The 25,896-nt window shown below is 47.2% G+C and overlaps 15 protein-coding genes and 1 non-coding gene across 16 annotated transcripts; 7 read left to right on the forward strand and 9 right to left on the reverse strand.

Annotated features, from left to right (window-relative positions):
• Nucleotides 1-555: 555 nt before the first annotated feature.
• On the forward strand, nucleotides 556-1,524 carry OAC1 (Oac1p; the record flags this gene model as incomplete). The annotated part of the gene is made up of 1 exon (XM_022610718.1): nucleotides 556-1,524. One exon carries the CDS (start codon nucleotides 556-558, stop codon nucleotides 1,522-1,524), a length of 969 nt encoding a protein of 322 aa, XP_022462541.1.
• Nucleotides 1,525-1,798: 274 nt separating this feature from the next.
• Nucleotides 1,799-2,497, reverse strand: VPH2 (Vph2p; the record flags this gene model as incomplete). Its single annotated transcript, XM_022610729.1, has 1 exon — nucleotides 1,799-2,497. One exon carries the CDS (start codon nucleotides 2,495-2,497, stop codon nucleotides 1,799-1,801), a length of 699 nt encoding a protein of 232 aa, XP_022462542.1.
• Nucleotides 2,498-3,124: 627 nt separating this feature from the next.
• On the forward strand, nucleotides 3,125-3,197 carry KNAG0Atrna6A. Its single transcript has one exon. It is a non-coding gene; the product is annotated as a tRNA-Ala (tRNA).
• Nucleotides 3,198-3,493: 296 nt separating this feature from the next.
• On the forward strand, nucleotides 3,494-4,201 carry SBA1 (Hsp90 cochaperone SBA1; the record flags this gene model as incomplete). The annotated part of the gene is made up of 1 exon (XM_022610740.1): nucleotides 3,494-4,201. One exon carries the CDS (start codon nucleotides 3,494-3,496, stop codon nucleotides 4,199-4,201), a length of 708 nt encoding a protein of 235 aa, XP_022462543.1.
• A 224-nt stretch (nucleotides 4,202-4,425) lies between these two features.
• On the reverse strand, nucleotides 4,426-6,036 carry PRR1 (serine/threonine protein kinase PRR1; the record flags this gene model as incomplete). Its single annotated transcript, XM_022610751.1, has 1 exon — nucleotides 4,426-6,036. The coding sequence occupies one exon, from the start codon at nucleotides 6,034-6,036 to the stop codon at nucleotides 4,426-4,428; it is 1,611 nt and encodes a 536-aa protein (XP_022462544.1).
• A 230-nt stretch (nucleotides 6,037-6,266) lies between these two features.
• APN1 (DNA-(apurinic or apyrimidinic site) lyase APN1) lies at nucleotides 6,267-7,355 on the reverse strand (the record flags this gene model as incomplete). Its single annotated transcript, XM_022610762.1, has 1 exon — nucleotides 6,267-7,355. One exon carries the CDS (start codon nucleotides 7,353-7,355, stop codon nucleotides 6,267-6,269), a length of 1,089 nt encoding a protein of 362 aa, XP_022462545.1.
• An 87-nt stretch (nucleotides 7,356-7,442) lies between these two features.
• KTI12 (Kti12p) lies at nucleotides 7,443-8,378 on the reverse strand (the record flags this gene model as incomplete). Its single annotated transcript, XM_022610773.1, has 1 exon — nucleotides 7,443-8,378. The coding sequence occupies one exon, from the start codon at nucleotides 8,376-8,378 to the stop codon at nucleotides 7,443-7,445; it is 936 nt and encodes a 311-aa protein (XP_022462546.1).
• Nucleotides 8,379-10,244: 1,866 nt separating this feature from the next.
• HAP4 (transcription factor HAP4) lies at nucleotides 10,245-11,207 on the forward strand (the record flags this gene model as incomplete). Its single annotated transcript, XM_022610786.1, has 1 exon — nucleotides 10,245-11,207. One exon carries the CDS (start codon nucleotides 10,245-10,247, stop codon nucleotides 11,205-11,207), a length of 963 nt encoding a protein of 320 aa, XP_022462547.1.
• A 345-nt stretch (nucleotides 11,208-11,552) lies between these two features.
• On the forward strand, nucleotides 11,553-12,497 carry SLD2 (Sld2p; the record flags this gene model as incomplete). Its single annotated transcript, XM_022610797.1, has 1 exon — nucleotides 11,553-12,497. The coding sequence occupies one exon, from the start codon at nucleotides 11,553-11,555 to the stop codon at nucleotides 12,495-12,497; it is 945 nt and encodes a 314-aa protein (XP_022462548.1).
• A 139-nt stretch (nucleotides 12,498-12,636) lies between these two features.
• On the reverse strand, nucleotides 12,637-13,338 carry KNAG0A06450 (SDR family oxidoreductase; the record flags this gene model as incomplete). The annotated part of the gene is made up of 1 exon (XM_022610808.1): nucleotides 12,637-13,338. One exon carries the CDS (start codon nucleotides 13,336-13,338, stop codon nucleotides 12,637-12,639), a length of 702 nt encoding a protein of 233 aa, XP_022462549.1.
• Nucleotides 13,339-13,581: 243 nt separating this feature from the next.
• On the forward strand, nucleotides 13,582-14,526 carry KNAG0A06460 (putative short-chain dehydrogenase/reductase; the record flags this gene model as incomplete). Its single annotated transcript, XM_022610819.1, has 1 exon — nucleotides 13,582-14,526. The coding sequence occupies one exon, from the start codon at nucleotides 13,582-13,584 to the stop codon at nucleotides 14,524-14,526; it is 945 nt and encodes a 314-aa protein (XP_022462550.1).
• Nucleotides 14,527-14,804: 278 nt separating this feature from the next.
• On the forward strand, nucleotides 14,805-16,130 carry AAT1 (aspartate transaminase AAT1; the record flags this gene model as incomplete). Its single annotated transcript, XM_022610830.1, has 1 exon — nucleotides 14,805-16,130. One exon carries the CDS (start codon nucleotides 14,805-14,807, stop codon nucleotides 16,128-16,130), a length of 1,326 nt encoding a protein of 441 aa, XP_022462551.1.
• A 133-nt stretch (nucleotides 16,131-16,263) lies between these two features.
• KNAG0A06480 (uncharacterized protein) lies at nucleotides 16,264-16,830 on the reverse strand (the record flags this gene model as incomplete). Its single annotated transcript, XM_022610841.1, has 1 exon — nucleotides 16,264-16,830. The coding sequence occupies one exon, from the start codon at nucleotides 16,828-16,830 to the stop codon at nucleotides 16,264-16,266; it is 567 nt and encodes a 188-aa protein (XP_022462552.1).
• A 367-nt stretch (nucleotides 16,831-17,197) lies between these two features.
• Nucleotides 17,198-19,012, reverse strand: MDM30 (SCF ubiquitin ligase complex subunit MDM30; the record flags this gene model as incomplete). Its single annotated transcript, XM_022610852.1, has 1 exon — nucleotides 17,198-19,012. The coding sequence occupies one exon, from the start codon at nucleotides 19,010-19,012 to the stop codon at nucleotides 17,198-17,200; it is 1,815 nt and encodes a 604-aa protein (XP_022462553.1).
• A 682-nt stretch (nucleotides 19,013-19,694) lies between these two features.
• GFA1 (glutamine--fructose-6-phosphate transaminase (isomerizing) GFA1) lies at nucleotides 19,695-21,875 on the reverse strand (the record flags this gene model as incomplete). The annotated part of the gene is made up of 1 exon (XM_022610863.1): nucleotides 19,695-21,875. One exon carries the CDS (start codon nucleotides 21,873-21,875, stop codon nucleotides 19,695-19,697), a length of 2,181 nt encoding a protein of 726 aa, XP_022462554.1.
• A 659-nt stretch (nucleotides 21,876-22,534) lies between these two features.
• Nucleotides 22,535-24,067, reverse strand: APE1 (metalloaminopeptidase APE1; the record flags this gene model as incomplete). Its single annotated transcript, XM_022610874.1, has 1 exon — nucleotides 22,535-24,067. The coding sequence occupies one exon, from the start codon at nucleotides 24,065-24,067 to the stop codon at nucleotides 22,535-22,537; it is 1,533 nt and encodes a 510-aa protein (XP_022462555.1).
• Between the last annotated feature and the right edge of the window lie 1,829 nt (nucleotides 24,068-25,896).

The following is a 25,896-nucleotide window of genomic DNA, read 5'->3' on the forward strand; positions in this document are numbered from 1 at the left end:
TCCAGTGCTCAATTACGCACTCCTTCGGTTAGTTCCACATACGTTCAAGCTGCTAGTAATGCATGACACATTCGCCAAGCGGGAGCCGGTGGCGGAGAACCTGCAAGCGTGAGTCATGGGCTACCTCACGTGCGAAACGGTTTCTTCCGGTGTATCAGCACGCGCAGCCAGAGGAACAGGAAATGTGCACACGCTGTGGGAACAGCCCTGGCGTCGCAATGCAATGCCTTTTGCAGTGTGATCATCACCCCCACCTCCCCCTCCCCGTCCATCACCACATCTTGGTACTCCGGTACCGGCCTCACACTTTGAGCTTTTCCGGCAAAGGCGAAATAACGTGAAAAATCACAGAGCACTTTGAGCGACTTTTCAAAGGTATATAAACTTTCCAGTAGTTGTAGTTAGTCTGGATCAATTCCAATTATTGCTGCTACAAATGTGCGTATTACCTTCTCGTTGGAATACCCAAGTAAGCAATTAATATTTGTCTATCCGTTGGAGCGTAATTACTGCTTTCTGAACGGCATTCAAATCAGATACATATAATACATCAATATGAGCACGGAAAGAGTTCAAAAGCCAATCGAGAAGACGGCGGCTCAGAAGATATCCAAGTTTGGGTCGTTTGTTGCCGGTGGGATTGCAGCGTGTTGCGCTGTGACTGTCACAAACCCAATCGAGCTGGTCAAAATTAGGATGCAACTGCAGGGTGAATTGGCCGCTGTCGGGCAAGGTATTTACAAGAATCCAATCCAAGGTATATCCGTAATTTACAAGAACGAGGGGTTCAAGGCGTGCCAGAAGGGTCTTGTCTCTGCGTACTTCTACCAGATTGCCCTGAACGGGTCTAGGCTAGGTTTCTACGAGCCCATTAGACTCACATTGAATAGAACATTCTTCCCAGCGCAGGAGAGTCACAAAGTGCAGAATGTAGGTATCAATATGTTCTCCGGTGCGTCGTCCGGTGTCATTGGGGCTATCATTGGTTCCCCACTGTTTTTGGTGAAGACGAGAATGCAGTCTTACTCCAGTTCTATTGCCTTGGGTGATCAAACTAAATACACGGGTGTCTGGAACGGTCTATCTACCATCTTTAGAGAAGGTGGGGTCCGCGGGCTGTTCAAAGGTGTAGATGCGGCTATTTTAAGGACAGGTGCTGGGTCTTCTGTCCAACTGCCCATTTACAACACTGCCAAGAACATCTTGCTGAGGAACGATTTGATGGAAAACGGGCCCGCGCTGCATTTGACTGCGAGTACGATCTCCGGTATGGGTGTTGCCGTTGTGATGAACCCATGGGACGTTATTCTGACCAGAATCTACAACCAAAAGACGAACAAATACAAAGGTCCAATTGACTGTTTAGTCAAAACTGTTAAGATCGAGGGTATAACAGCCCTGTACAAAGGGTTTGAAGCACAAGTCTTTAGAATCGCTCCACACACAATCATCTGTTTGACTTTATTGGAACAAACGATGAACTTCGTCTATACCGTTGAAAGGACAGTTCTGGGACACTCGTAGGTGAGGCACGTACAACACAGAAAATGCATGGTGTCCGTGTGTCTAGTAGCACGTACACGAGTACTCTGCGACCTGCTTAATCCCTCTACATTAGCATGATAAGTCAGGCTCCTGTATATCTGGAGTGTACATCGTCGCTTACTTTTTTTTTGTCGCATGATAGAAGATAATAAGACAATATAGTAGATAGATCCTCCCCCCTCCACACAATTATTATTCCGTTGTTGTATACCAGTTTGTAACATTTTACAGGTGTTGGCACTAAATCCCCCGCTTATGCGTTTTTCTTCCCGGACGTGACGGACCGTGATCTCTTGGTGTTGGTTGTAAGTTTTATAGTTTTAACCACTTTCCTTTCCTCCCGCTTCGTCCTCTCTTTCCCCTTCGCCTCGTCAATTTTTTTCAAGTAGCCGTTGTACACTACCACCTCCGCTATAAGAACGAGCAGACCAAAAAACAGACACAGCAAGATCCTTATATGTGTTGGGAACCGTTTGGAGGATTTTGACCAGTACCATATCGCGAAAACCACAGATGCGACGCTCACGAGCACGTTGAAAACAGTAGTAACTTGCTCCCTTATCTGTTTGCTCATCTGCGCGGGGGATATCCATTCGTCCGTCTCGTTGTAGCCCAAGGCGCCGTTGGAATCCCTGTGGTCATTCCCGACCATTTTCTGGTACTCTTGTTCGTCCAACTTCGATCTCAACGCATCCAAGTGTTGTTTGAATTCGGGCGAGTATGACGACCCGGGAGCAGGCTTCGGTTTGGCTGTGAAGTTCAAGGGCGTAAGTAGCTGTTTGATCCCCAATTGCGTTTTACTAGAGTTTGCATCGTACAGAGCTATTAGACTCTCGAGAGGCATGCTCCCATCCCTCAGGTACGTCTCGTGCTCGCCCTGTGACAAAACTTTACTCTCGTAGAGGCATTGCAAGAACGCCCTCAAAGAATCATTTATTTCCACTTGGAACATTATACCCGTCGTGTGGTATTCGTTGAAATGACAGAGTGTGTCACATCAATCGATTCTTGATGCACCAGTATGTATTTATTTTTTTCCCTGTAACGTTTACGTGGAGAAGGTTGAAGTACAACTTACTCTCAGCGATTCATGTTTAACAGGCTGTTAGACCCGTCAATGGGCACTTCCTATTTTGGTTGAGGGCGCAGGTTAGTGGTGAGGAAGGTATTTTTGTCTGTGTCTTGGAATTCAGTACGTCAAAGAGGAGAAGGGCGGTGGGCCCAACGTTTTCAGACATGGCACCGAAGTTCAAATGTGTAGCTTGCTCAAACAAGGAATACATCCGTTATTGATTTAGACACTTCAGTCATTATAATTTTGTATTCTGAGAAAAAAAACACTTAATTGAGCCAGTTTCGTGTGCTGAAGGTGAGAAAGTTCCCGCCAGAATTCCCAATCTGCGTGCATACCACCACAAAATCGGCTATAAGTTCCGTTTCAAACACAGAGATACTCAATATTACCCCAGGCTACTGTTCACGAGGCCATACTTAGTCTAGATCGTTGCGTCTTGAACCAGGTGGCTGATGCCTTGCAAAATCCATTAAAACAACCTCAAAAAATCAAACTTTCAGATTCGGGTGTGTGGCGCAGTTGGTAGCGCGCTCCCTTCGCATGGGAGAGGCCTCTGGTTCGATTCCTGACTCATCCAATCATTTATTTTTTATTTCTGGGAAACTCTTCCCAAATTTACAAATTCCGGTGCTCGAATCTCGAACGCACCGTCTTTTTTTATTTCTTCTTCTTTTTTTGTTCTGGAAAATTCCACGTCTTTTTCGAAGAGACCCGCGAGGGGTTCCCGTTTGACGAGGAGAGTATAAAGGAAGCCGTGTTGTACGGTTGGTGATGATGGTGCTGGCGGGGGATTGAGGTATTGGGAAAAGTCGGTGGTGCAATCTGCAGATTATAGACACAGCACACAGCACACAGAAACAGAAACAAAGTACGATGTCTACTAAAGTATTGGTTCCAGAGGTTAAATGGGCGCAGAGATCTGATGCCGCGGATGCGGAGAAGAACTACCTGTTGGTGACGGTCTCGATAACGGACTGTGAGGAACCACAGTTGACGATTGAGCCTGGGTTCTTGGAATTGACCGCGAAGTCGAAGGGCCACGTTGGTGACGAGGCTGTGCACGAGTACAAGTTGCACATCGACTTCTTCAAAGAGATCGTCCCAGATAAGACCCTTAGCAAAGTGGCCAATGGGCAACATTACTTCTTGAAGATATTCAAGAAGGACATGCAGGAGGAGTACTGGCCCCGTTTGACAAAGGAGAAGATCAGATACCCATACATCAAGACTGACTTCGACAAGTGGGTCGATGAGGATGAGCAGGACGAGCACAAGGAGGAGATGCCAGACATGGACCCATTCGGCGGTGCCGGCGGTATGCCAGGCATGCCAGGTATGGGTGGTGCTGGTGGTATGCCAGGTATGCCCGGCATGGGCGGTGCTGGTGGTGCCCCAGGTGGCATGGACATGGCTCAAATGCAACAGTTGATGCAGCAATTGCAATCTGCAGGAGGGGAAGGTTCTGAAGGTGCTCCTGGACTGGGAAACATGGAGGAATTGATGAAGAAGTACCAAGCAGAGAGCGGTGATGACAAAGAAGGTGAAGAAGAAGACGAGGAAGAAGTCGAAGAGATCAACTGATCACTAGTATAATGAAGTCTGCAATATCCTCCACCATGCACTGTCATCTTCATTTTAACCGTTCTCTCTATGTAGACTAATATAATAATAAGCAACGTATAGCATACATGTATGATTCTATTGATGACTGGAAACAAGAGGAAGAATGTGTTCTATAATCTATGTTTATGCGCGTGTATTTTTATATGCTGGGGTCCTCCTCTTGAGTGACGGGGAGGAGGGGATTAGAGCAGAAACGTCAGTGTCTCAACTACGTCCTGGATGTACCGTGTTTGGGAAATGTCGTCCACGTTCCACCTCTGGTTCCTTCTCGTCAGAGTACGCTCTACGATTTCTTTCGCATTTAGTGGCTTCCCTGCCCATTTGAACCACCGCCACTCAAACCGCGCAATACGGTGCGAGGTGGCACGTTGTCTCTGCCGTGGCGTCGCGTTTGGTGGGACGTCAAAGGGCAACATGTCCTCAAGTAAACAATACATTATCACGCCGAGCGCCCAACTGTCAGACAAACGGCCATCGTAGGGGATCCCCATCAGGATCTCAGGGGACACGTAGTCCTCAGACCCGCAACGGGCCGTACATAGCTCGTCGGCGGCCACCTGTTTGCACAGTCCGAAATCGGTCAGTTGGATCAATGGGGTGTCCGCGAACTGTAATGGGTCCGCCTCAAAGGCCGTGGCAAACTCTTGGAGGTCGTAGTTTAGCAGCACATTCTCCAGCTTCAAATCACGGTGCACTATGCCCCTCCCGTGTAGATACCTCACCGCAGTCGTTAATTCGGCAAATATCCTCTGCACGAGGGGGAGCGCAACACCACTGTTCCGCTCCGTCAGCGCATTGAGCAGGTCCCCACCTTTGCTGTATGACATAACGATATCACAAACGGGCAAAACACCATCGCCATGCACCTCGAGAAGTCTCGAAATCGGCGTGCGTTCCCTGACAAACACCGGGTTGTTGATAGCCAAAAACTGAACAATACAAGGGTGGTGTAACTGCTGTAGCACGGACAGTTCCCTCGTCAGCGAGCTCTCGAACTGGGAGAAAAGTTCTGTACGGTCTCGTTTTGCTTGTACAAGGTCCGGAGGATATATGATCTGTTTCACGGCCACGTATTCCAGAATCCTGTCTTCCCCCTTGGGCTGTTCACCTACAAGTTTACGGTGGCACAATTTGACCACGCTGAAATTACCCCGGCCTATCTGTTTCACTTTCTCCCACGTCACAGAGCTGTTCAAGTCTCGAAGCAGGTACCCTGTAATGTAAGAATCGTCACCCACTGTGAATTCTCCGCCAAGTTCTTCCCCCAGTTCCCCCGCCCCTACTTTCTCCGTAAACCCGCTCTCCTCACTTACAGTCGGTAAGGAGACGATACGCTGCGGGGACAAGTTTACCGGCTGCACCAATTCTGAAACGATACGGTGCTCCAACTTCAACGCATCATCGAGGTTCTGCGAGTTTTGCAAACCTTTCCCCTTCGGGCCCCTCCGCTTCCGCACCTGTAATTGCTGCAGGGGGGCACCGCTGTTCTGGTTATTAGTCTCCACCAGGGGCCCCACTTTCCCCAAGTCTATCCCCAACCCTTGTGGTATCCTGGGCGACATCGGTGTGTACAGCATTGGCGTTGGCAGCGTCTGTATTTTGTCAAACCCTCCATGCGGCAATTGCGGCGTGGTTACTGTCGCTGTCGCGTTCTGCTCCTCATTCTCGTCGTTGATCTGCGCGGGAGGGACTCCTCCGCCAAGGTTCGTCGTTACAATGCGCGCCAGCTGCGGCGTCCCGGAGCTACGCACGGTGCCACCGTCCGCAGCGTCGCCCTCGTCGTCCACTGCCATACCTCAAACAAAATCTGTCAAAATGTAAGCCCCCGCACTGCAGTGTCAACTAACCTGGGTTTTACTTCATCCGCGAACACAATAGTGAAACGTTAAGAGATTTTAACAAAATACACTTTTTTTTTCTAGTGCGTGCGTGTGTGTCTCTGTCTTTTTGATGTACTATTTAACACGATTTTATTTTCAAGAGGATGACGATCTTAAAGGGTTCCCAGCTGCGGGTCCCCTTCTTATTCCCCCTTCACGGGTCTGGGTCTGGGTTTTTTACCTCTGGACATTTGGTCCATTATATCGGACCCGTCGCGCTTACGTTTGGAGGTGGTCGCCGCCTTCGTCTGTTTCTTGGCCAACTTGGCGAGATGTTCCTTACGGGATTTTTCGCCAAGACTTTGCAACTCTTCGTTCCTTTGGGACAATTTCACGTCCTCTGGGTCATCGACCGTCTCGAGCCAGTGCAACATTTCTATCTCGTGGCCGTACCCTTCGTCGTTATCATACGGTGTCTCGAGGATCAACGGGATGTCTTGCAAGTAGTCTGCATGGGCGATCAACCTGAAGGGTTCCAGCGCGAGGTACCCCTGTCCCAGCCGCTCGTGCAAATCCTGGTTAGCCCCCAGGGGTGCCTTCGAGTCGTTGAGGTGCATCGCGCAGAGGTACTGTAGCCCTACAATCTCGTCGAACTCTTGCCAGAACTTGTCAAAGGTGTCTTTTGTCGAGATATCGTACCCTGCCGCGAACGCGTGGCACGTGTCAACGCACACACCAACCCTATCCTTCTCATCCACAAGGTCGATCAGTGACTTTAGGTCGCGCAGGTCGTTCCCTATCAAGTTGTCCTTCCCTGCCATGTTCTCCAGCACGATCCGCACGTCGTGGGTCTCCGCGATCGCATCGTTCAAGTACTTGGCAAGCTGCTTCACTTGCGCCGCGTGGTCTCCGCCTTTCAACGCGGACCCAGGGTGCAAGTTGTACCTACCGATCCCCAACTGCTCACACCGGTGCAACTCGTCAAGAAGCTGGCCAAACGCTTTATCCGCCTTCGTGCGGTCCGGGTTCGCCATGTTGATGAAGTAGTGGCCATGGGGGAGAACATCCTTGGCAGGGTCGTACCCTAGTTCCGTACAGTTCTGTTTGAACTTGGTTACTTCTTCAGCGGGGATCGGTGGCGAGTCCCATTTCCTTGGGCTCTTTAGAAACATGGAGAACGCACCTGCACCGATCTTGTGTGCGTTGAGCACGCTGTTTGAAATCCCGCCTGCTGCTGACACATGGGCACCGAATTTGAATTTGGACGCTGTGTTCTTGATGAATGGTGGCATGCGTGGGTGGGGGGGGAGGGGTTGTTCGGATGTATCATCAAGACGAGTCTGTATATTACAAAGTATTATATTTTTTTCCAGTTACTGCTAGTTCGACAAGTTTTTATTGAGGAAGTCTATGTATGTAGGCAGGATTCTATCCGTGTTCAAGTCGCGTACTTTATTCAATTGGATGAACTGTCTCTTGAGTCTTTGCAATTTCACGATATTGACCTGCTGCAAGGGCAATTCAACGAAGAGACACTGCGGGTCGTTGATGTCTTTCCCGTTGACTATTATCCTGTGTCCCTGTGAGTCCAATCCAATGGAGTTCCTATCGCGTATTGTATCCAGTACGAGTTTATTTATCTCCGAGGTCTCTTTGTCCAACAAGTGCACGAAATCAGATTGCGACGCCGGTTTCAGCACGGTAACAGCGTTTGGTTTCTGCACTGCGGCGCCGGGACCACCCGCATTTGAAACCACTGCGCCCCCACCATTTTTTTGCAAGCTTGGGAACACAATCTTGTACAAGTCCTCTATGACAGACTGCAAAGTGTCTGTCCCCGTGAGCAAAGGGATCAGTGGTGAATCCCACCTGTTAGCCGGGTTAGGTTCCTCGTACCTTGCGACAAGTTCATCAAGTAAATCCTCTGGCCAAGTCTTATTCCATTGCGATTTCACTGTACCGACAGGACACAGAGTCTGCACAAGCACGAAACTTGTCGCTAAATTCTTCACCTCGCAGTGTAGCTGGTACCTAAACCCCTTGATGTAGTTGAGGGAATCCACCACAACGATATTGTTACGGGACAGGTCTCTCCGAACCGCAGAAGTAATCTTGTTCCTCAACTTCCTCTCATCCTGTGAGTGTCTATAATCCTCGTGAGAAATACCCAGAGACTCGTCACTGTGGTACACGACGCGGTAGTTCCCCAATTGCCCTCTCTGTTCCTCGATCTTCCTTTCCAACAACGAACACAACTCTTTAGCGTATGTGGTCTTCCCACTCGACGGGTACCCGGTAAACAACACCAACGGCATGGACACGACAAAACTTGTTTGTTAAATCTCTCAACTTGTCTGAGTAATTCAATTGTCTCAGAAACGTAATCCGCATGTCACATAAGCGATGAGCTTCGATAAACAGTTTCATCATTGATAGAAGTGAAAAAAAAATGAGAAAAAAAAAGACACAAGCAAGGCTCGAAACAGCGCCTTTGAACCCAGACGGTGTGCATGTGCATGTTCCTGTGCCAACAGGTGTGGGGGGGGAGTAGCACAGGGAATGTTTTATGTAGGGAGGGTGTACGTTGCAGTGTAGTGCTATGTGTGAGGAAGTTTCAGGGCAAGTGTGATCCTCGAGGTCCAGGCACGAAGGGCCACTCTGATTCCATGACTAAGGCATAGGGGGCGGGGCCAGTCCATTTCCCGCACCTCCGATAAGCCCGGACGCAGGCAGGCATTACCCCCCGGACCAATGGAGAAAAAGAGAGCAGGCAGAGTAAATACGGCGCAGGAACGGGACAGCTTATGTTATTAGCGGTGTGCCTTTCATTGTCTCCCCTTTTCGCAGTGACTCTCCGTGAAGAACCAAAACCCCGCGCGGGTGTTTCAGTGACGGTGGGGCACGCTGTGGCTACCGTGCGTTTGACCCTGAATCGCCAGAAGAAGTCATTGTTCCAGCTGTTGTTGTTTTCTTATCGCCGTAAAGCCGCAGCAGGGTTCACAGCCTTTTTTCGGTTTCATTCTCATTTTACTTTTGTTACCGTGGGTCTTCTGCTATTGTGTTGTGGGGATTGAGTTTTTACTCCCAAAACGGGCATCAATCTGTGCGGGGGGGTGTTTCTTTTTTGCTCGCTTAGCTCCGCCACGCTGAGAAAACCCGCTCCATCTCCGTTCCCCCCCCCCGGTCTCCTATCCAGCATATACCCCCGACAACTCGGAGAAGTCCGAGAGAGGAAGGGAGACTCTGCGTGGATTCCCACGTCTCTCTCCGAGTGCAGTCATCTGTTTGTGTTTTCTCCCCCCCTCAAAACTTTAAGATTTACCTGCAGCAACCTGCATGGAGCGAGCGGGCCACGCGATTTTAGTACAGGGGGGGAGTTCAGCTAAGAGGGTTTTTTACTGTCTGTCTGTTTTCGGTTCGCCGCCGCTTGTTATTTCCCGCCCGCCGTCGCTTTTGAACCCGTTCTCCGCGATATCGGCCCACAAACAAGCGGGCAGGCGGCTGCCTCTGCGGGCCCGTCTGCGCGCATCCCGCGCGGCCCAGAAATCCCCTTCTGCCCCGTTCCCCTTTCTCCGGGACACGGAGACCGGAGACCAGAGCCGCTCCAAGAGAGAGAGAGAGAGCCAGTGCAGCCTTGGGCGTCGAGTTCAGCATAACACAATGCAGGAAAGCAGGAGATGAGCGTGCATCCACCCGTTGCAACAGCAAGCGAACAAGCACCGCAGGAAACAGATTCGTGTCGGTCTTCTCTTGCCCAAAAGGAACGTGTACTGAAGCAGGCTGAGAGAGTGCGGGACCCCCACTATAAGAAAAAGAAAATCTATTATATGTACATGTTCGTATTATACATTATATATATATGTGGGGGAGGGAGAGAAGGGACGCGGTTCTCGGTTCTCGGTTCTCGGTTTGCAAGATCTCTCTTGCCCTTTTTTGGTGGGTTTGTTTCTCGGCAACTTCCTCGAGCCTCTCTCGACGTATTATTTATTTCGTGTCAACGATACTAGATGCTCTGTTGAAGTGAGCACAGAGAAATCACAATTTCCACATTTTATTTATTTCCCGAGTGCATCCTTGGCTCATTTTTATTAATATTCTAGAGTTTTTTCATCTCTCACAGCAGACAACATTTATATTCCATTGGCTAAATTAATTATATTTTTGAAGAACAGGCAACAGAGATGACACTGACTACATTACTACGGCCAAATAGCAAGGCCTCGTACAAGAGAACACACTATACACCGCTTATCCCTAAGAAATCAGGTTTACAATTGGATAACACCACTACATGTGCTAATACAACGGCGTCCACGCCGCACCATGCTAGTATGGTGGTCAGGACGTCCAAGAGGTGGATATTACCACCAAGACCAAGGCCTGGCAGAAAGACTGTTTCGTCGTGCACGGCAAACTCGGGGACTAACCTCGTCAATAACACACACCTCCTCAAGAAGAGATCGCACAGTATTCATACATCGACACCCGCTAATAACAACAGCACGAGTGCCACGCACACAAAGAAGAGGAACTCAGCGGTGGGGAAGTTGGCCGCCACGGGGGCCTTTGCCCCAGCACCGGAGTTGAACTACTTGGCGTTCTTGAAATTCGACGAGGACGCAGCACAGACGCCCACAGATACGTGTGCTGCTGCTGCTACTAATGCTACACAAGCGGTGAAGAGGGACTCCGTGGTGACGAGAATTGGGTCCCCCATGGCTACAATGGTGTGTCCATCCCCAAGGGCCCTCACAAAGCAGCACTACGACGGGCCAGAACTGTCCACCTCGTCATCCCTATCAGCATCAACCATCGCATCGCCCGTGGACTCCTCGCAGTTGGAGGCCACGGGGGCGTCGAAGAAGTCGGTCGCATCATCGATAGCCACAGCGGCAGACCTCGGGTCCCTAGACTTCCAGAAGTTCAGCGATTTCCCACAACCAGAGGCACTCGAACCGGGACTGGACACAGAATTGGACACCGCCACGGGGACGAGCAAGAAATCTACAACAATATCTGGAAGTTCTTGCCCCGCTACAACAACAGCAACAGCAAAACGGCCACAGAAAATACATTGGACCCGATCACAGGCGGACCCAGCAGCAGCGACTACTTCTACGTCGCACCGTCCCTCGAGGAACTGATGGACGACCAGGACACTTTCGCCCTCGGCAAGCAGAACTCGTTACTAGACTTCGACTTCTCGCTGAACGAGTTCCAGTAAGACAACTTCCCCCCCCCCCCCAAAAACAGCATCACCCACCCCATCAGCGCAGCATATCACCCCCCCACCAAACACTTTTTCACGATTACGATAGTCATATCTTCAACGACACAACACTTTATGTCACCGTCTCTCTCTCTATAGTTATATTATATGTCCCTAATGCTTTTTTTGTATGTCTTTTATTTCATGATCCAAACGCGTCAACTCAAGAACTCATCGACCCCCCACAAACCCCATCTCCCTTGCCCGCCCGTCCCGCACCATGGACTTCCCGCTGTTGAAGAGACAGCTCAAGGAATGGGAGCACGACTTCATCCGGCGACACAGCAGGCCGCCCACGCGCCGCGACGTAGACGCGTCAGCTCCAATGAAGGCCAAGTACAAGCAGTACTCGCAACTCAAGGCCGCAAGAGCCAGGGGCGAGCGACAACAACGCACACCCGTGAAACAGGCGCCTGTGGAGAGGTTGCGGGAGACCCCGGACTGGCAGTGTGGCCCCACGCCGCAGGTGCTGGGGGAGTCCGTTGGGATTTTGGATCTGACACCAGTCGTGAAAAGACTCGATATAAGAGTCGACCCGGACTCCGAGGAGGAGGACGACAAGACTCTGGGAGAAAGCCAGGTGGATACTCCCGTGGAGGCCCAGGTGGAGGCGCTTGACAGTACAGTTACGTTGCTGCGACCGCCATCGCAGAGCAGGTATGGCCCAAACTCGCCGCTCAAGATTGGGTGCGCTTTGAAGTGGAAAAAGTCGCCCAAGGGGCAGGTGCGGGCGTCACCGCTGAAGTACACGCCGTCACCGCTGTGGAAACGGTCGTTGACCAAGTCGCTTGCCGAGTTGGAAAACGAGTTCCAGTCTGTCCGCAGGGAATTGAATATCACAGAGGAGGTTGAAACGGAGGATGAGCAGGAGCAAGAGCAAGAACATATTCCAGAAAAGAAGAAGAGAAACAGGCGTATTCTCCGTAGGCTGGATGCAGGTCAAGGGGACGAGGCGGCCGTGACGGATCAGACCGATCTCCACGGCATGATGCTCAAATTGAAGAACGGAGAAACGATAGAACGGGAACCACAGCCGGTCAAGAATGAGCCAAAACGTAGTAAGAAACCCAAAAAGTACAACTTGGTAAGTGATAACTTCAGAAGACTCAAACTGCCCACGAACAAGTCCAGAAAAAACGCTCGAAACTGGAGGAGAAAACATTGATCACTCATTAAAGACCATATGAACCGTGGACGCACAGGTGATCACCGGATGATATTTACACATACACACAACATAAATGTGACGACCCTGGGAGACAGAATGCGCGCATCCTGTCCCCAAACTCCCTCCGCAATTGCATTCACAAACTCTCAATTACTTCATCAATTGGCGTGTCACCACCGGCCAGCGGGATCGACTTCATCTCCGTGTTTTGAGGGTGCAGGATACACGAAACGATTACCTCCGCCAAGTCCGCTCTCTCCATCGAGTAACCAGCTAGTCTCTTCTCCTCGATACGCGTGGGCGGCATGATCTTCCCCGTGGGCTTGTTGTTCAGCGACAGCCACCCGGGCTGCAAGATGGTCCAGTTGAGCCGCGACCTCCTCAGCTCGTGGTCCGCACACCGCTTGGCGATGAAATAACTCTTCATGTTACCTTCCAGTGACCACCAGAACGCCCTGTCCTCGACATTCATGACGGATGTGAGAATGAACCGTTTGATCCCAGCACCCTCGGCTGCCTCAACACACTTCGATAGCCCGTCAATATCCACAGTGAACAGTTTTGGAATCCCCTGCGTCCCAGCACCGGCCACAAAGACGATCACGTCCACTTGCTCGAACAACCCCTTGATCTTGTCCACTCCGAATTTCTCTAAATCCAACGGCACATTCGCACAAGTACCTGAATGCCCCGCTGAGACCTCCACAGGGCGTGACGGTCTGTGGAACGAGACGACCCGCTGGAAGTTGTGCTCCAGGAGACTCTTCACGAGCAACTTCCCCGTTTTCCCCTGCGACCCTACAATACCTATCCGTAATTGTTTGATACTGCCTGACATTGCCTATCTATTCCTATTAATCTTGTGCAACACCTGTACTGTCAGTAACTCCAGATTGGTGTGTTCCTCTTAGGTGTAGCCAAGGAAGGGGAGGGAGCCAGTAAGAAACCTTATTTACTTAATTACATATAATAATAATAATAATATATATATATAATGCATTACATTCCCTAAAAGAAGAGGTTGTTACTGGTGAGGAAGGGGGAGTCTCTGCCGTACCAGTTATACGAGGAACAGGTTACGATGTGGGGAGATAAGTTAGATAAGGAGATTAAGTGGGACAAGGCGTTGGATGTTGACCACGCTGTGGACTTTAAGCAGGTGAATGTTGCTGTGATTGGTGGCACGGGGGGGCTTGGCCGAGCCATTTCCGAAGAGCTTGTTGCGAAGGGCTGCAATGTCACTGTTGTTGGGAGGACCTTCAAGGAACTACCGCAGGATAACTTGCTGTTTCTGAAGGCGGACTTGCAGTTTGTGAAGGACGCGGAGGCCGTCGGAGAGCAACTTAGAAGGCAGAACTTCACGCACTACATATTCACGACGGGGATCCTGGCTAGCGCAAAGAGAGAAATTACAGAGCGGGAGAGCATTGAGAAGGACATGGCGGTCAGTTACCTGAGCAGGTTTGTCATACTGAACAGCGTATCGCAGTCTTTGACCAAGAAATTCGCCGTGGCAGAGCCAGACGGCTCGACCACAGTGCTGAAACCTAGAGTGTTTGTAATGGGGTTCCCCGGGAGCAACACCGCCGGGGATCCCGATGATTTGAATGGGGACAAAGCCGCATACGGCGCCATGAAGCAGCACATGAACACTGTGGCAGCGAACGAGGCCCTAGTGCTCGACAAGAAAATACACGGCAACAACTCCTTCAACACGTACGGGCTAAATCCGGGCATCATCCGGACGAACATCAGAGACAACTACCTCGTGGCCGGCTCGTGGTTGAGCAAACTCGTCGAGACTGCTATCGGCTTCACCCAGCAGACACCAAAGATGTACGCTCAGAAGATCGTCCCGCTACTGTTCACACCAGATATCGAAACGCACAACGGCGCCGTGTTCAACAACCAGGGAGACGCCATTTTGCCCTCGAAGTGCATGGACGAATCGCGCGTCGCTAGGTTCATCGAGCAATCGCACAACCTTGTGGCTTTGGCAAAGAGGAACGAAGAGAACGCCAATTGAGCCGTCCAACCGACTCACCTCGTCATCGCAGGGCCGCTTCGTGTGACACACCCGAGTCATCGCTGGGAATCACGAAGTCTTCCCTCGAACGCGTCGTTCTGCGCCGGTTTCTGGGCCGGGATGCGAAAAGAGAAGAAATGCTTTGAAATTCTCGAGAAAAATGACGAAAAGGTCACAAATATCGTTATATAACAGAGGAGGCACCTTTTCGGTTTGGGCATGTTGCGCACTTGTGCTGTCTGTTCCCTGGTTTATTCCGCTGGAGAGTCCGCTCGTTAATGCTATCTACTGCTTGGTCACGACGCACGCTGAAATTTTATGCGGGCGTTTCTCGAAGATGGTTGAGTAATTCCCCCCTGGGGAAAGTGCGAAGGGCTCCACCAGATAAGATCCTAGGTCTGACAGAGCATTTCAACAGGGACACGAACCCAAAGAAAGTGAATTTAACCGTAGGAATCTACAAAGATGACCACGGCCATGTCACCACATTCCCCTCTGTTGCGAAAGCGCAAAGGATCGTCGATTCGCACGAAGAACTCAATAAGAACCTTTCGTATTTGCCTATAAACGGGAACGAGGTGTATTCCAAGAGGGTGCTGGACTTTCTGTATAGGGAGTCCTGTCCAGACAACGCAGAATTGCTAGACAAGGACAAAATTAGCTTTGTTCAAACGCTGAGCGGGACTGGGGCTGTTGCGATCGCGTCAAAATTCTTATCCGCGTTCATCTCTAAGGACGTTTGGCTACCAAATTACTCTTGGGCCAACCACCAGAATATCTTCTCCAAAAATGGGTTTGAGAATATCCATCTTTACTCGTACTACGACCTTTCCAGTGGACAGGTCATGGTTGAGAAATGGCTGCAGGAATTGGAGGATGCAGTGGGGAGAACTGACAACGTGAAAACCCCTCAGGCTATCTTACTACATGCATGCTGTCATAACCCGACAGGGGTGGACCCGACAAGGGAGGAATGGCATACAATCATCGACAAGATCCACGAACTGAACATGATTCCAATCATTGACATGGCGTATCAGGGGCTAGAATCGGGGAATCTCATAGATGACGCATACCTTTTGCGAATGTGTCTTGCGAAGGGCGGGTGGTCTAACGGCCTTTATCTGTGTCAATCGTTCGCTAAAGATATGGGTCTGTATGGGGAAGGAGTGGGGTCGCTAAGTATCGTGCTGCCACCTGCAGCCCGCGTGGAGAACAAACTAGCTTTGGACTCGCAACTGAAACCAATAATCAGATCCATTTATTCGTCACCACCAGGCTATGGCTGCCGTGTCGCCAAAGTAGTTCTATCAAATGAGGCATTGAAGCAACAATGGTTCAGAGACGTCCAGAATATGGTTCAAAGACTGCACGGGGTCAGACACAAGCTGTATGAGAATCTCCAATGGCCTGACTTGGTCAATTTTGAAAAGCAGCATGGCATGTTTTACTTTACACGGTTTAAGCCGAAGCAAGTTAACGAACTGAAGGAAAAATACTCAATCTATCTGACCAACGATGGCCGACTGTCACTGAGCGGTGTCAACAGCTCAAACATCGACTATTTATCTACTGCATTAGGAAAAGTTTCAGAAATGAAGTAACTTGGCGTTCCTCTTCCGCTTACTCATCTACTCTCGCTCTCATCAAGTATTTAAGCAATACCGTTACGTATAGCGTTTTATATAATAGCCATAATAATCTCGTTGTTATTATAGGCGGGGGTATTAGGCAATTTCAGGGGTTTGTCTCTGGTGTGTGCTTCTCTTCGGGACTTAAAGGTGGGAAGACATCCTCGGTAATTTCAGTTTCGTGCTTTTTTTCCCAATCGATCAACTCATCCCACTGGCGCTTGAATTCCTCTTCTTTCATTAATATACTTTCCTGCAGTGTCTCAAAAGTTTCATCGGTCCATAAACTTGTAGTGGTTGGGGTTGAACTTGAAAGTTGTTGGCAAGCTTCGAAATTAACAGTTGTTTCAGGCGGAACAGCGTTTAACCTGTCCTGGGGAATAGCTTTCTCCCCTAAGTTGCAACTGGCAGTTCCTCTACAGTATTTGGAAACTTGACCACAGAGATACTTAGCTAGTAAACGCTGAATTCGCCATCTTCTCGCCTTCATACCTCTAAACAAGGAGATATATTTTCTCCTTCGGCAAACTTCTTTCATATATGGGAAGGGGAAGTTACTCAGTGGGTTATTCTTTGGAGAAGAATTCTTGTCTGTATTAACCGCTTTGGGTCCCCTCAAATGTTTCGCTCCTGTATGAAGATTACTACTCTTTGCAGTGTGTGTTCTCCACATATCACAGTAACTATACTTTCCTGACTATATTATATTTCTCCTTTAGCCGCTCAACATTGTAGAAAATACAACGTGATAACGATCAGGGAAGGGTTATTTAAACCATAATAGTAATAATAAAAATAGTCTGGAAGCCTCCACAGACTCAATGCCAGTATAACGCCAGCTTTGGCTTAAGGTGTTGACATTTTGTCCGACATAAGGTGCTATATGTCGGTTTATACCACAAACTATATCTTTGTATTGATCATTTTATGTCTTATGAATAAACCTTCTCGGTTGTTGAAGTTTTAGTAGTGTCCTACCGCAGAACGGTTGTTTGGGTCGGTGTGTGTATACATGTACAGTTCTACGGAGATTTGAAACATTAAAGTCCGCCTCTAGATGCAATGGCGCGCAAAGCTCTGAGGTTCAAGCCCAGCTTACGTTTTTCCCAATCAATGGAATGAAATATCAATCCCACTGTGCCCCTTGGTATTGAAGTTTCTAGAAACTCGGCGATGACATCTTCATCCCATTCAAAACTTTTCAGAAAGGACAAGCCGTCTACAATATAGTCACCCATACTATCAAAAAGAGTGATATGCAAATCATCAGATCCCATTACTCTGGTGACCCCTGCAATACAGCCCAATCTATCATCTCTTGTTAACATGAATTTCCCTATTAGATCTGATCCTTCTTTAAAGTTTGAGATGGATAACGGATACCGGCGAGACAGCCATTCGTCATACTTGAGCTTGTACTGAGGGGGTTCGAATCCAGTTAGATCTTTTACGTACGCAAGATCCATCGGAAATAACTTCATTGTACTGTCGCTGATATCTTGTAAACAAGAGTTTATAATTGCCTGATTATCCTGCGAAGAATCGGCAACAAATTCTTTTATTAGTAGAGCCCGGCTAAAACTTTTCCTAAAGTGTTCTACATTACCATCTGGAATGGGACCCTTGCTGACCCGATATCTCAGCATAATGTTTTCCTGGTCTGATAATCGTCTATCTCTCTCATGCCAAAAAGAAGAAGTACGGTGTAAGAAAAATTGCTCATAGAAGCGGTGCATTATGGCAAGAGCGCTTAAAGGCTCCTGCTGGACTTCCGTTGTATTGTTAAAGGGCCTGGTTCGTAGGCTACTTTCTGTTTCAAGAGTAATATTATCTCCAGACGATATGTAGTAATATCGCTCCGAACGCCAATCAAATATTAAGCAGCCAAACCCCATTCTTGTCAAATACCCCCTGTCCATACAAATCTTTTGAAGAATCGAAAAAAGCAAGTCAGGGTGGGCAGGAGCTTCATGAGCATAGACTCTAGGCAGCATTAAACTTTCCAAATGTCCGTTAGATGGCGATGTGTCGAAAATACTGAAAAGCTTTTCTGCAGCTGCTAATATGGTAAAGGGAATGAATTTGTTTGAAGTTCTCTCGAAAATACTATCCATGGCTCTGTTTAACATTTTATACATTCGTTTCCTATAGGGGAGTAGATTCTCAAATGCCGGGTCCATAGTTGACATCAACAAAAGCAGTTCCTCGCTGTCCACGTATTCATTATCTTGGCGGTCTTCAAGGATATCCCTAACAGTTGTTGCAGTGGTTTTCTCGAGTTGTTTTTTGATGTATGAAAACAGTTGTTGGTGACGAATACTTTGTGCCATATCTTGCGCCAGTTTAATAGAGTCGAAGTGAGAAAACATTCCACGGGACATTTTATTAAATTCCTCTTCAATGAACTGTTTCAGGGTATTTATAAGAAATCCGTGGCTTATATTACGGTCTGGTACGTTTTTTAGACAATTCCAATATGTCTCGTGAACTGTATGTCTCAAGCTGCAGTCGAACAGGTAGTCACACAATATGGATTCAGAGGAAACTCTAGAGACGAAAAAGTTGTGCCAATTGTTATCTTTCTGGACCTGTTGCAACCTTTCATCGAAGCTCTCGGGGCCATGTAGGCTCAATATATCCTCAGTCAATTCATACGATAGAAAATGGTTGTAGCTTTGCGTTTTCCAGATACTGGGATCACACATTTTCTTGTATAGCTTTTTGCTACAAACACACAAACTTTTCGAGTCCTCAAAATCAAGATCGCGCACTATCAAATTCCACAGATCTTGAGGGAGGTCTTCAATCGTCAAATATCGAGTCCTGTCTGTAGCATCGTTGGGGCGTGGCATCATTTCCGTTCTCTATTACCGAAGGGGATATCTTCCCATTATCTAATGCTCATGCACCATGTTTTTTGTTAAACCACTAAAAGCTGAATGTTACAAAAACGAATATTCACGTGTATACCGGAGTCTGCCCCAACGATTTACTCGCTCTCACGTAAGATAAGGATTTACAAATGGCTTGGCAAGTGATAGTGTATTTCAAGACAGGTGTGATATAATGGGTCCCTGTCAAAGAGAATATCTTTGATGTGGAACACCAGATGCACTCATCTAGTATGGAAGAGATAGCATCACCTCATGAACAACTTACAGACTAGAGAAGGGAGTTAATTATAATATGTAATGCATATAACCCCAGAATGCAAATGAAATCCTTTGCAAAGGTGGTTAATCTCCAGAGTGGTTCTTTAAAATCTCACCCTGCTAAGGAATTTCAGGCTCCCACTTTCTCGGGAATAACAGTACATTATTGAGTAGCCTACTGTTTTTTGTCCAGCAATCAGAAAGCCCGCTGTATCTTGTGAGTATATAACTTATTATTGAAACTCAAGATCAGTTGTGTGCATGAGCAGAAACTTCTCTTAAATTCTCGTTGCATACTTGTTTCAAGAAGGGGATAAAATTAGTTTATGTTAAGGTTCCTAGCAAAAAAATGTTGTAACGATATATTCATTGCTATCGTCGCAGACTATTCGACAGTGACCGACTTAGCCAGGTTTCTTGGGAAATCGACATCGATCCCCTTATCCACAGCCAGTCTGTACGATATCAACTGCAGAGGAACAATGTTCAACAAACCTTGTAGGCAGTCAACAGTCTGGGGAACATTCAACGTTTCCAATTTCGTTCCTTCCGCTTTCTTCGACCATACCTCGTCGTTGTCATTGCAAATAATAATTGGATGGCCTTTTCTGGCAGTGATCTGTTCAATAGAAGAAACAACCTTGGGGAACAAGGAATCCCTCGTTCCAAACGCGATTATTGGCAAGTTTTCATCAACCAAAGCCAAAACACCGTGCTTCAACTCCCCAGCCAATACACCCTCTGAATGCATATACGAGATTTCTTTAATCTTTAAGGCACCCTCCAAAGCGGATGCAAACTGGTAACCCCTACCCAAAATCAGCAAAGATTTCTGATTCTTTAATTTATTCTGGCACAGTTTCTTAATCTTTGGTTCTAGGTCCAGCACTTTCTTAATTTGTTGAGGGATCTGCTTCAACCCTTGAATTATGTCATTTCGTCTCTGCAGCTTGGATACTCTGTCATCAGACAATGACAGTGCGACCATCACTAGAGCGATGTATTGAGAAGTGTAGGCCTTTGTAGAGGCAACACCGATTTCTGGGCCAGCGTTTATGTGGACACCACAGTGCGTTGCCCTTGAGAGCGAAGAACCCACACTATTCACAATACCAACTGTAAGCGAACCTCTCTCTAGACAGTAATTCAGGGCAAGCATCGTATCCGCGGTTTCACCACTCTGAGACACAAAAATGCAGATGTCATCTCTAAACACGGGAGACTTTCTGTCCAAAAAGTCAGAGGCTAACTCTACGCTGACTGGGATATCGGACAGTTCCTCGAATATAGCGCGTGTGGCCAAACAGGAGTGATAAGAAGTACCACACGCTATCATGATAAGTCTCCGCGCTCTTCTAATCGCAGGTAACCAAGCCTTCAGCCCACCCAGTGTAATTCTATTATTTTCGAAATCAATTCTCCCTCTCATGGTGTTGAAGGTGGATTCTGGTTGCTCGTAGATTTCCTTCTGCATGAAATGTTTGTAACGTCCCTTCATGATTTGAGCTAGCTCCATTTCCAAAGTTTGAATGGATCTTGTCATGGAGGCTCCTACTTCCCTTCTCGATCTGTGGATGTGAAGTTCACCGTCGTAGATGTGCGCAATATCGTCATCTTCCAAAAATAGGACTTTTTTGGTGTGCTTGATAACAGACGACGCATCAGAGGACAAGAAGAACTCCATTGGAGCAGGGGACCCATCCTCCGATAGGAAGGCCCTCGACTGAGAGTGTCTTAGGTTAAAATGGTTGGCAGCAATTGGAAGAAGATTGTCGTTATCAGAATGGCTATTACTGATGAACGCGTTCGGATTCTTCTTGTTGCTGGTAACAGAAATCGCACCATTTCTCCCCGTTGGGGTGTTCCCACGCAGCGGAGTCTCGGGTCTGTTTTCAGTATCATCTGGGAATTCGACGTCCACAAAGTCCATTTTCAGTTTCTTTTCGGACTTCACACCGATCAAAAGGGGCGAACCCTTCCGCGTGGCAATGACCTCGTCAGGGTAATGAGAGGATCTACACAGCAACCCATAGGAACCTTCCAACTCCAAAAGCACTAGTTTGGTCAGTTCGTGGAAGTCCAGTTCGTTACCGTTTTGAGTGTTCGTATCATAAATGTGTTTGAAAAGCTTGGCAATACACTCTGTGTCTGTTTCGCTCTCAAACTTGTATCCCTTGTTGGTCAAGAGGGTTTTCAACTCTCTGAAGTTCGTGATGATACCGTTGTGAACGATAACGAATTCGTTGTTCGCGTCAGACCGTTGAGGGTGGCAGTTGACCTGTCTTGGTTGACCGTGAGTAGCCCATCTTGTGTGGGCAATACCGACATGCGACGCAAATGTGACGTCTCTGTTCGGGTTCACTTTAGCAATCTCTTCCTTCAAGGCATCCACTTTACCAATTTGCTTGATAATCGTAGTGGAGTCCAGTTCATCACCATCGATGGCGACACCTGTAGAATCGTAGCCACGATACTCAAGTCTCTGCAAACCTTCCACTAGCGTATCTAAGATTTCGCCTCTCGATTTCTCCACAAGAAAGTTGCAATAGCCAAAGATACCACACATTGCTCGATGTCGTTTTGTGGTTTGCACGTCTCTCTTTTCTTAGCTTAAGATTAAACTGACAAATCAGTTATCTTATTATTGGAACTGGGTTACTCTGGATCCAAATACACGGAAGATCAGACGTCCGTCTTATACTTATCGTGTGGTGCGAATAGGATACAAGTTCGCAGGAGGGGTGTGTGTGTTGTGTGTGTGTGCCACCTGTAAGATTTTTCTTGTCGGTTTCCTTTTACCCTCTGGTTTTCGCATCTTTTTCCGAAAAGGGTAAAGTAAATAAATAAGTGAAGGAGAGGGTTCTCGAGAACAGAACACGCAGGAGGAATCCCATTTGAGATGATGGGAGGTGGCTGCGCCTTCGAGGCCTCGCCTAGGTTCTTGTTACGACAATGGATTCTGGGAATTCTATGGAAGAACGTCACGCTTTGGTCCGTAACTCTCTGTCTTGCTACGGATCTAAAAATAGGTGCTGTCACTTGGAAGCCGAAATACCTGGGGAAGGGCGCAAGGCGTGGCGTGGCTGTACCAATGAGAAATTTCCCCTCTACTTATTTTATATCACTATACAGTTCAGTTAGTCCCTGTGTTATCATTCTTGAAGTCACCTCCGCTCCCTCCCATCCAGTGGGTAGAGATTAGAACAAAATCATGGGTGAAACTTCTTACAACTCACCGAAGTTGTCATACACAGATCTCCATTCCTTGTAGAAACCTTGGAAAAACTTGATGCCGAGACCAACATCCTTGCAACCAGTAGTGGCTCTGATGCTATGCATGGCCAACTGGGCGATACCCAAGTCAATGGTACGGGCACCCGTTTGCGCAGCTAGGAATGGGCCAACAGTGCCACCAGATCTGGAGTTGTTCTTGATTTGGAAGTACTGCACCTTGTCACCATTCTTGCGAGCAAGCTCTTCCACAAAGGCAAGACCAACTGTATCGGTGGCCATGTGGGCGTTTGGATCCAAGGATAGAGTCACACCGACATTTGGCTTTGGAGAGTGATTCTTCATATACACTTCAGCAAAGTTGGGATTGAACATGTGGTTGACATCCGCAGATAGGATGATAGAGTTCGAGTACATAGCACTGAGACAGTTTGGTGTCAACTCGTCAGAGTGGTAAAACACTGCACGCTCAATGGTCTTTTCCATGAAGCCACCTCTGGCACCTTGTCTAGTCAAAGAACCGACCTCCTCGTTGTCGAACAAACCTAGAACAGAGAAAGTATCCAAGTCCTCAGGATTGACATCCTTGGCGAATTCAACCAACGACCAAAGGGCGGCAAAACTGCACAGCTTGTCATCCATTCTTGGAGCAATCAGGAAGTCGTTGTTGATACCACCGATGACACCCTTTTGGACGTCAAACAGATCCAAATCAAGTTGAACAATCTGGGAAACCTTGATATTGGCCATCTTTGCTACGTATCTTAGCACTTGCATGGAGTGCTTACCGTATAGTGGGCACTTCTTCTCCTCATCGGTCGCCTGCCATTGTTGACAGTTCTCAATAGGACAGTAACCCATTACTGGGACAGCCTTATCTTCCTTGTCGAAAGGACCTTCAGCAGGCTTCCCAAAGTGTGGTGCCAAACTTGGAATTCTGGCAATTGGTGCAGGGGTAGAATCGACCAGTTTCTGTTCGATCTTGCTGGAGTTCTCCTTCTTATATAGAACACGGCCCCCCAAACCGAGGTCTCTGTCAAACCATAATTCGTTCAAGCTTCCACCATATGGGGCAACACCCAATGTTTGGAACCCTTCGACACTCTCCTTGATGGAAGCAGGCTTCAGCTTGGCAGCCAATGAATCGATGTGAGTCCCAATGGCACCAACACCGTTAACGTGTTTCCAGTTCTTACCCATTACAAACGCCACCAGATTGGTACCGTTTCTAACAGTGAAATATTTACCATACTTCTCAACATGGTCGTTCCAGTTATCCTTTTCGTTGACGTAAGTAAATCCAGAATCCTTTAGAAGTTTAGCTGCATATTCAATGGTGTGATAAGTTGTTGGATTTTCGTAGATGAAGTCGATGTACTTGTGAGCAAAATCTTTGTAGTACTGATCTGGGTCATTTGACAAGGTCGTATTAACCCAACTTTCAGTCGAAATATCCTCAGACTTCTGCATTGAAAGAAGCTCTAATGTCTTCTTCAATTGATCGACGATTTCCAATTGGCTTTCCATTGTTGGTCAGTAATTATTTTTAGTATTGGTTGTTATGATTAAACCTACACAACTGTGTCTCTCACGACAGATTCTGATAATTCCTTATCGTAACCGTGGGAAGATATCCTATACTCATTTCTTTTATAACTTTCCGAACTCTGTTTTACCCTGCCTTCATCTGTCACACCCCTTATATTTGCAGCTGTATCCACCGATTAATAAGCACTCAACGTTAACTGTTGCAGCTCCTTCTTTGCACCTTGATCAGAAACAGCAATAAACCTGTACTAAGAATGTGTATGGGTTAGCCGGAAGGCGTGCCGCAGCTCGCTCGTTCAATGCCTTTAGCGATCTGAAATAACCGTTTTTTGTTAATTGTCTCAACAAGAAATCGTACCCCATCTTGAGTTTTTTTTTCCTTTGCCGACACCCTACTTTCACTAACGTCTGACTTATCATGATTCTATCTGCATTCTCGCTACTGTTCTTGGTACGTGTCACCCAATTATTAATAAAATTTTTAAAAGATATTTCTTGAACTCTTGAGCAGATCGTTTAATCGCTGAAATTTCTTATCAGCCTTCCCTGTACCAAAAGTCCGAACCCCTGTTTTTGGTTCTGTTTACTTGAACACATAAGCTGAGTTCCGAAAACATGATGTAACCCTTCAAATGACTATTTCACTGAACTGTTTCCCAGGTGCAAAGAAAGAGCTCCTAAAGTATTATATCAGATACACGGTTCAGTTGGTTCACTTGCTGAAAAAGAGAAAACTAAGCTTATGGAAGAATACTCACAAAAAGGACTAAGTATAAATTATACTTGTCGTGTAATTTACGGCGCTGTTAACCTAAAAAATCAACTACATAAGATCCTTCGGGGAACCTCTTCAGTGGTCATCTGTAGAATTATTTTCTTGAAATTGAATAAAATAAAGTAGTGGACCTTTCGTATGCCTAGCCAAAAAGCAGCTTTAGTACGGTTGTAAAATAAATTCAAAGTACCTTCCAACCTTGTATAAATTATGTTTGGTTTGGGGAAGTAATGAGACCACTGAAAGTAAAAGAGAGACAGGACAAACGTGAAGAGAAAAGTTCATCTATCGCCATATTGCATGTTGAAAAGGCTTTAACCTCCCCAAATAGTAAGCATTATTGCTGTCCTTGGTCTATATAGTAAAGTGAGTAACCACGTCTTTGCTGTACATCGCCGAGTTTTGCATACTTCGGATTAAGAGGGTGAAAAACTATCAATAAAGCTAAAGTAGATAGAAGAAAAGATAGACAGCTGGTAAGAAATAATTTACTTCTGAGAAGTCTCTAGTAAAGTAATCAAACCATGTTGGTACCTGAGTTGTTCATACTATATACCAGGGCTCTGTATCTCCGGGACTTTATCATTAGCGATTTTTCCGTTGATGACTTTTAAGTAGTTTTATCAAGAGGGTTGACGCTCACCCGCATAATCTTATATCTTCCTGTAATAATAGTTTATTAATGTAGGACATCATGTAAAACTCAGAAAGTCTAGTGTCCTACTTTTATGATTCAACATCAGTCAAATGAGTTTTTGGAATGACTACGTTTATTCTTTGTTGTCTCAATTTTGAGAGTTTTCTACCATCCAAATTATCGGGCAGCTAAAAAATAATAAACAATAAAAATATGTTAGTACTAAACTGCAAAGATAGATTGTGGAACTTTCCTTGGGGATGAACCCGTGGCTTATCGTCCTATTAACACAGTATTGTAAAATATTATAAGCCCAACATACGAGAAAAGTTTTCAAGACATACGGATGGTCAAATTATATGGAACGTACATAAACCCGAAGGTATCTGCACCGAC

Source organism: Huiozyma naganishii, chromosome 1, assembly GCF_000348985.1.
Source record: "Huiozyma naganishii CBS 8797 chromosome 1, complete genome".
NCBI lineage: Eukaryota > Fungi > Ascomycota > Saccharomycetes > Saccharomycetales > Saccharomycetaceae > Huiozyma > Huiozyma naganishii.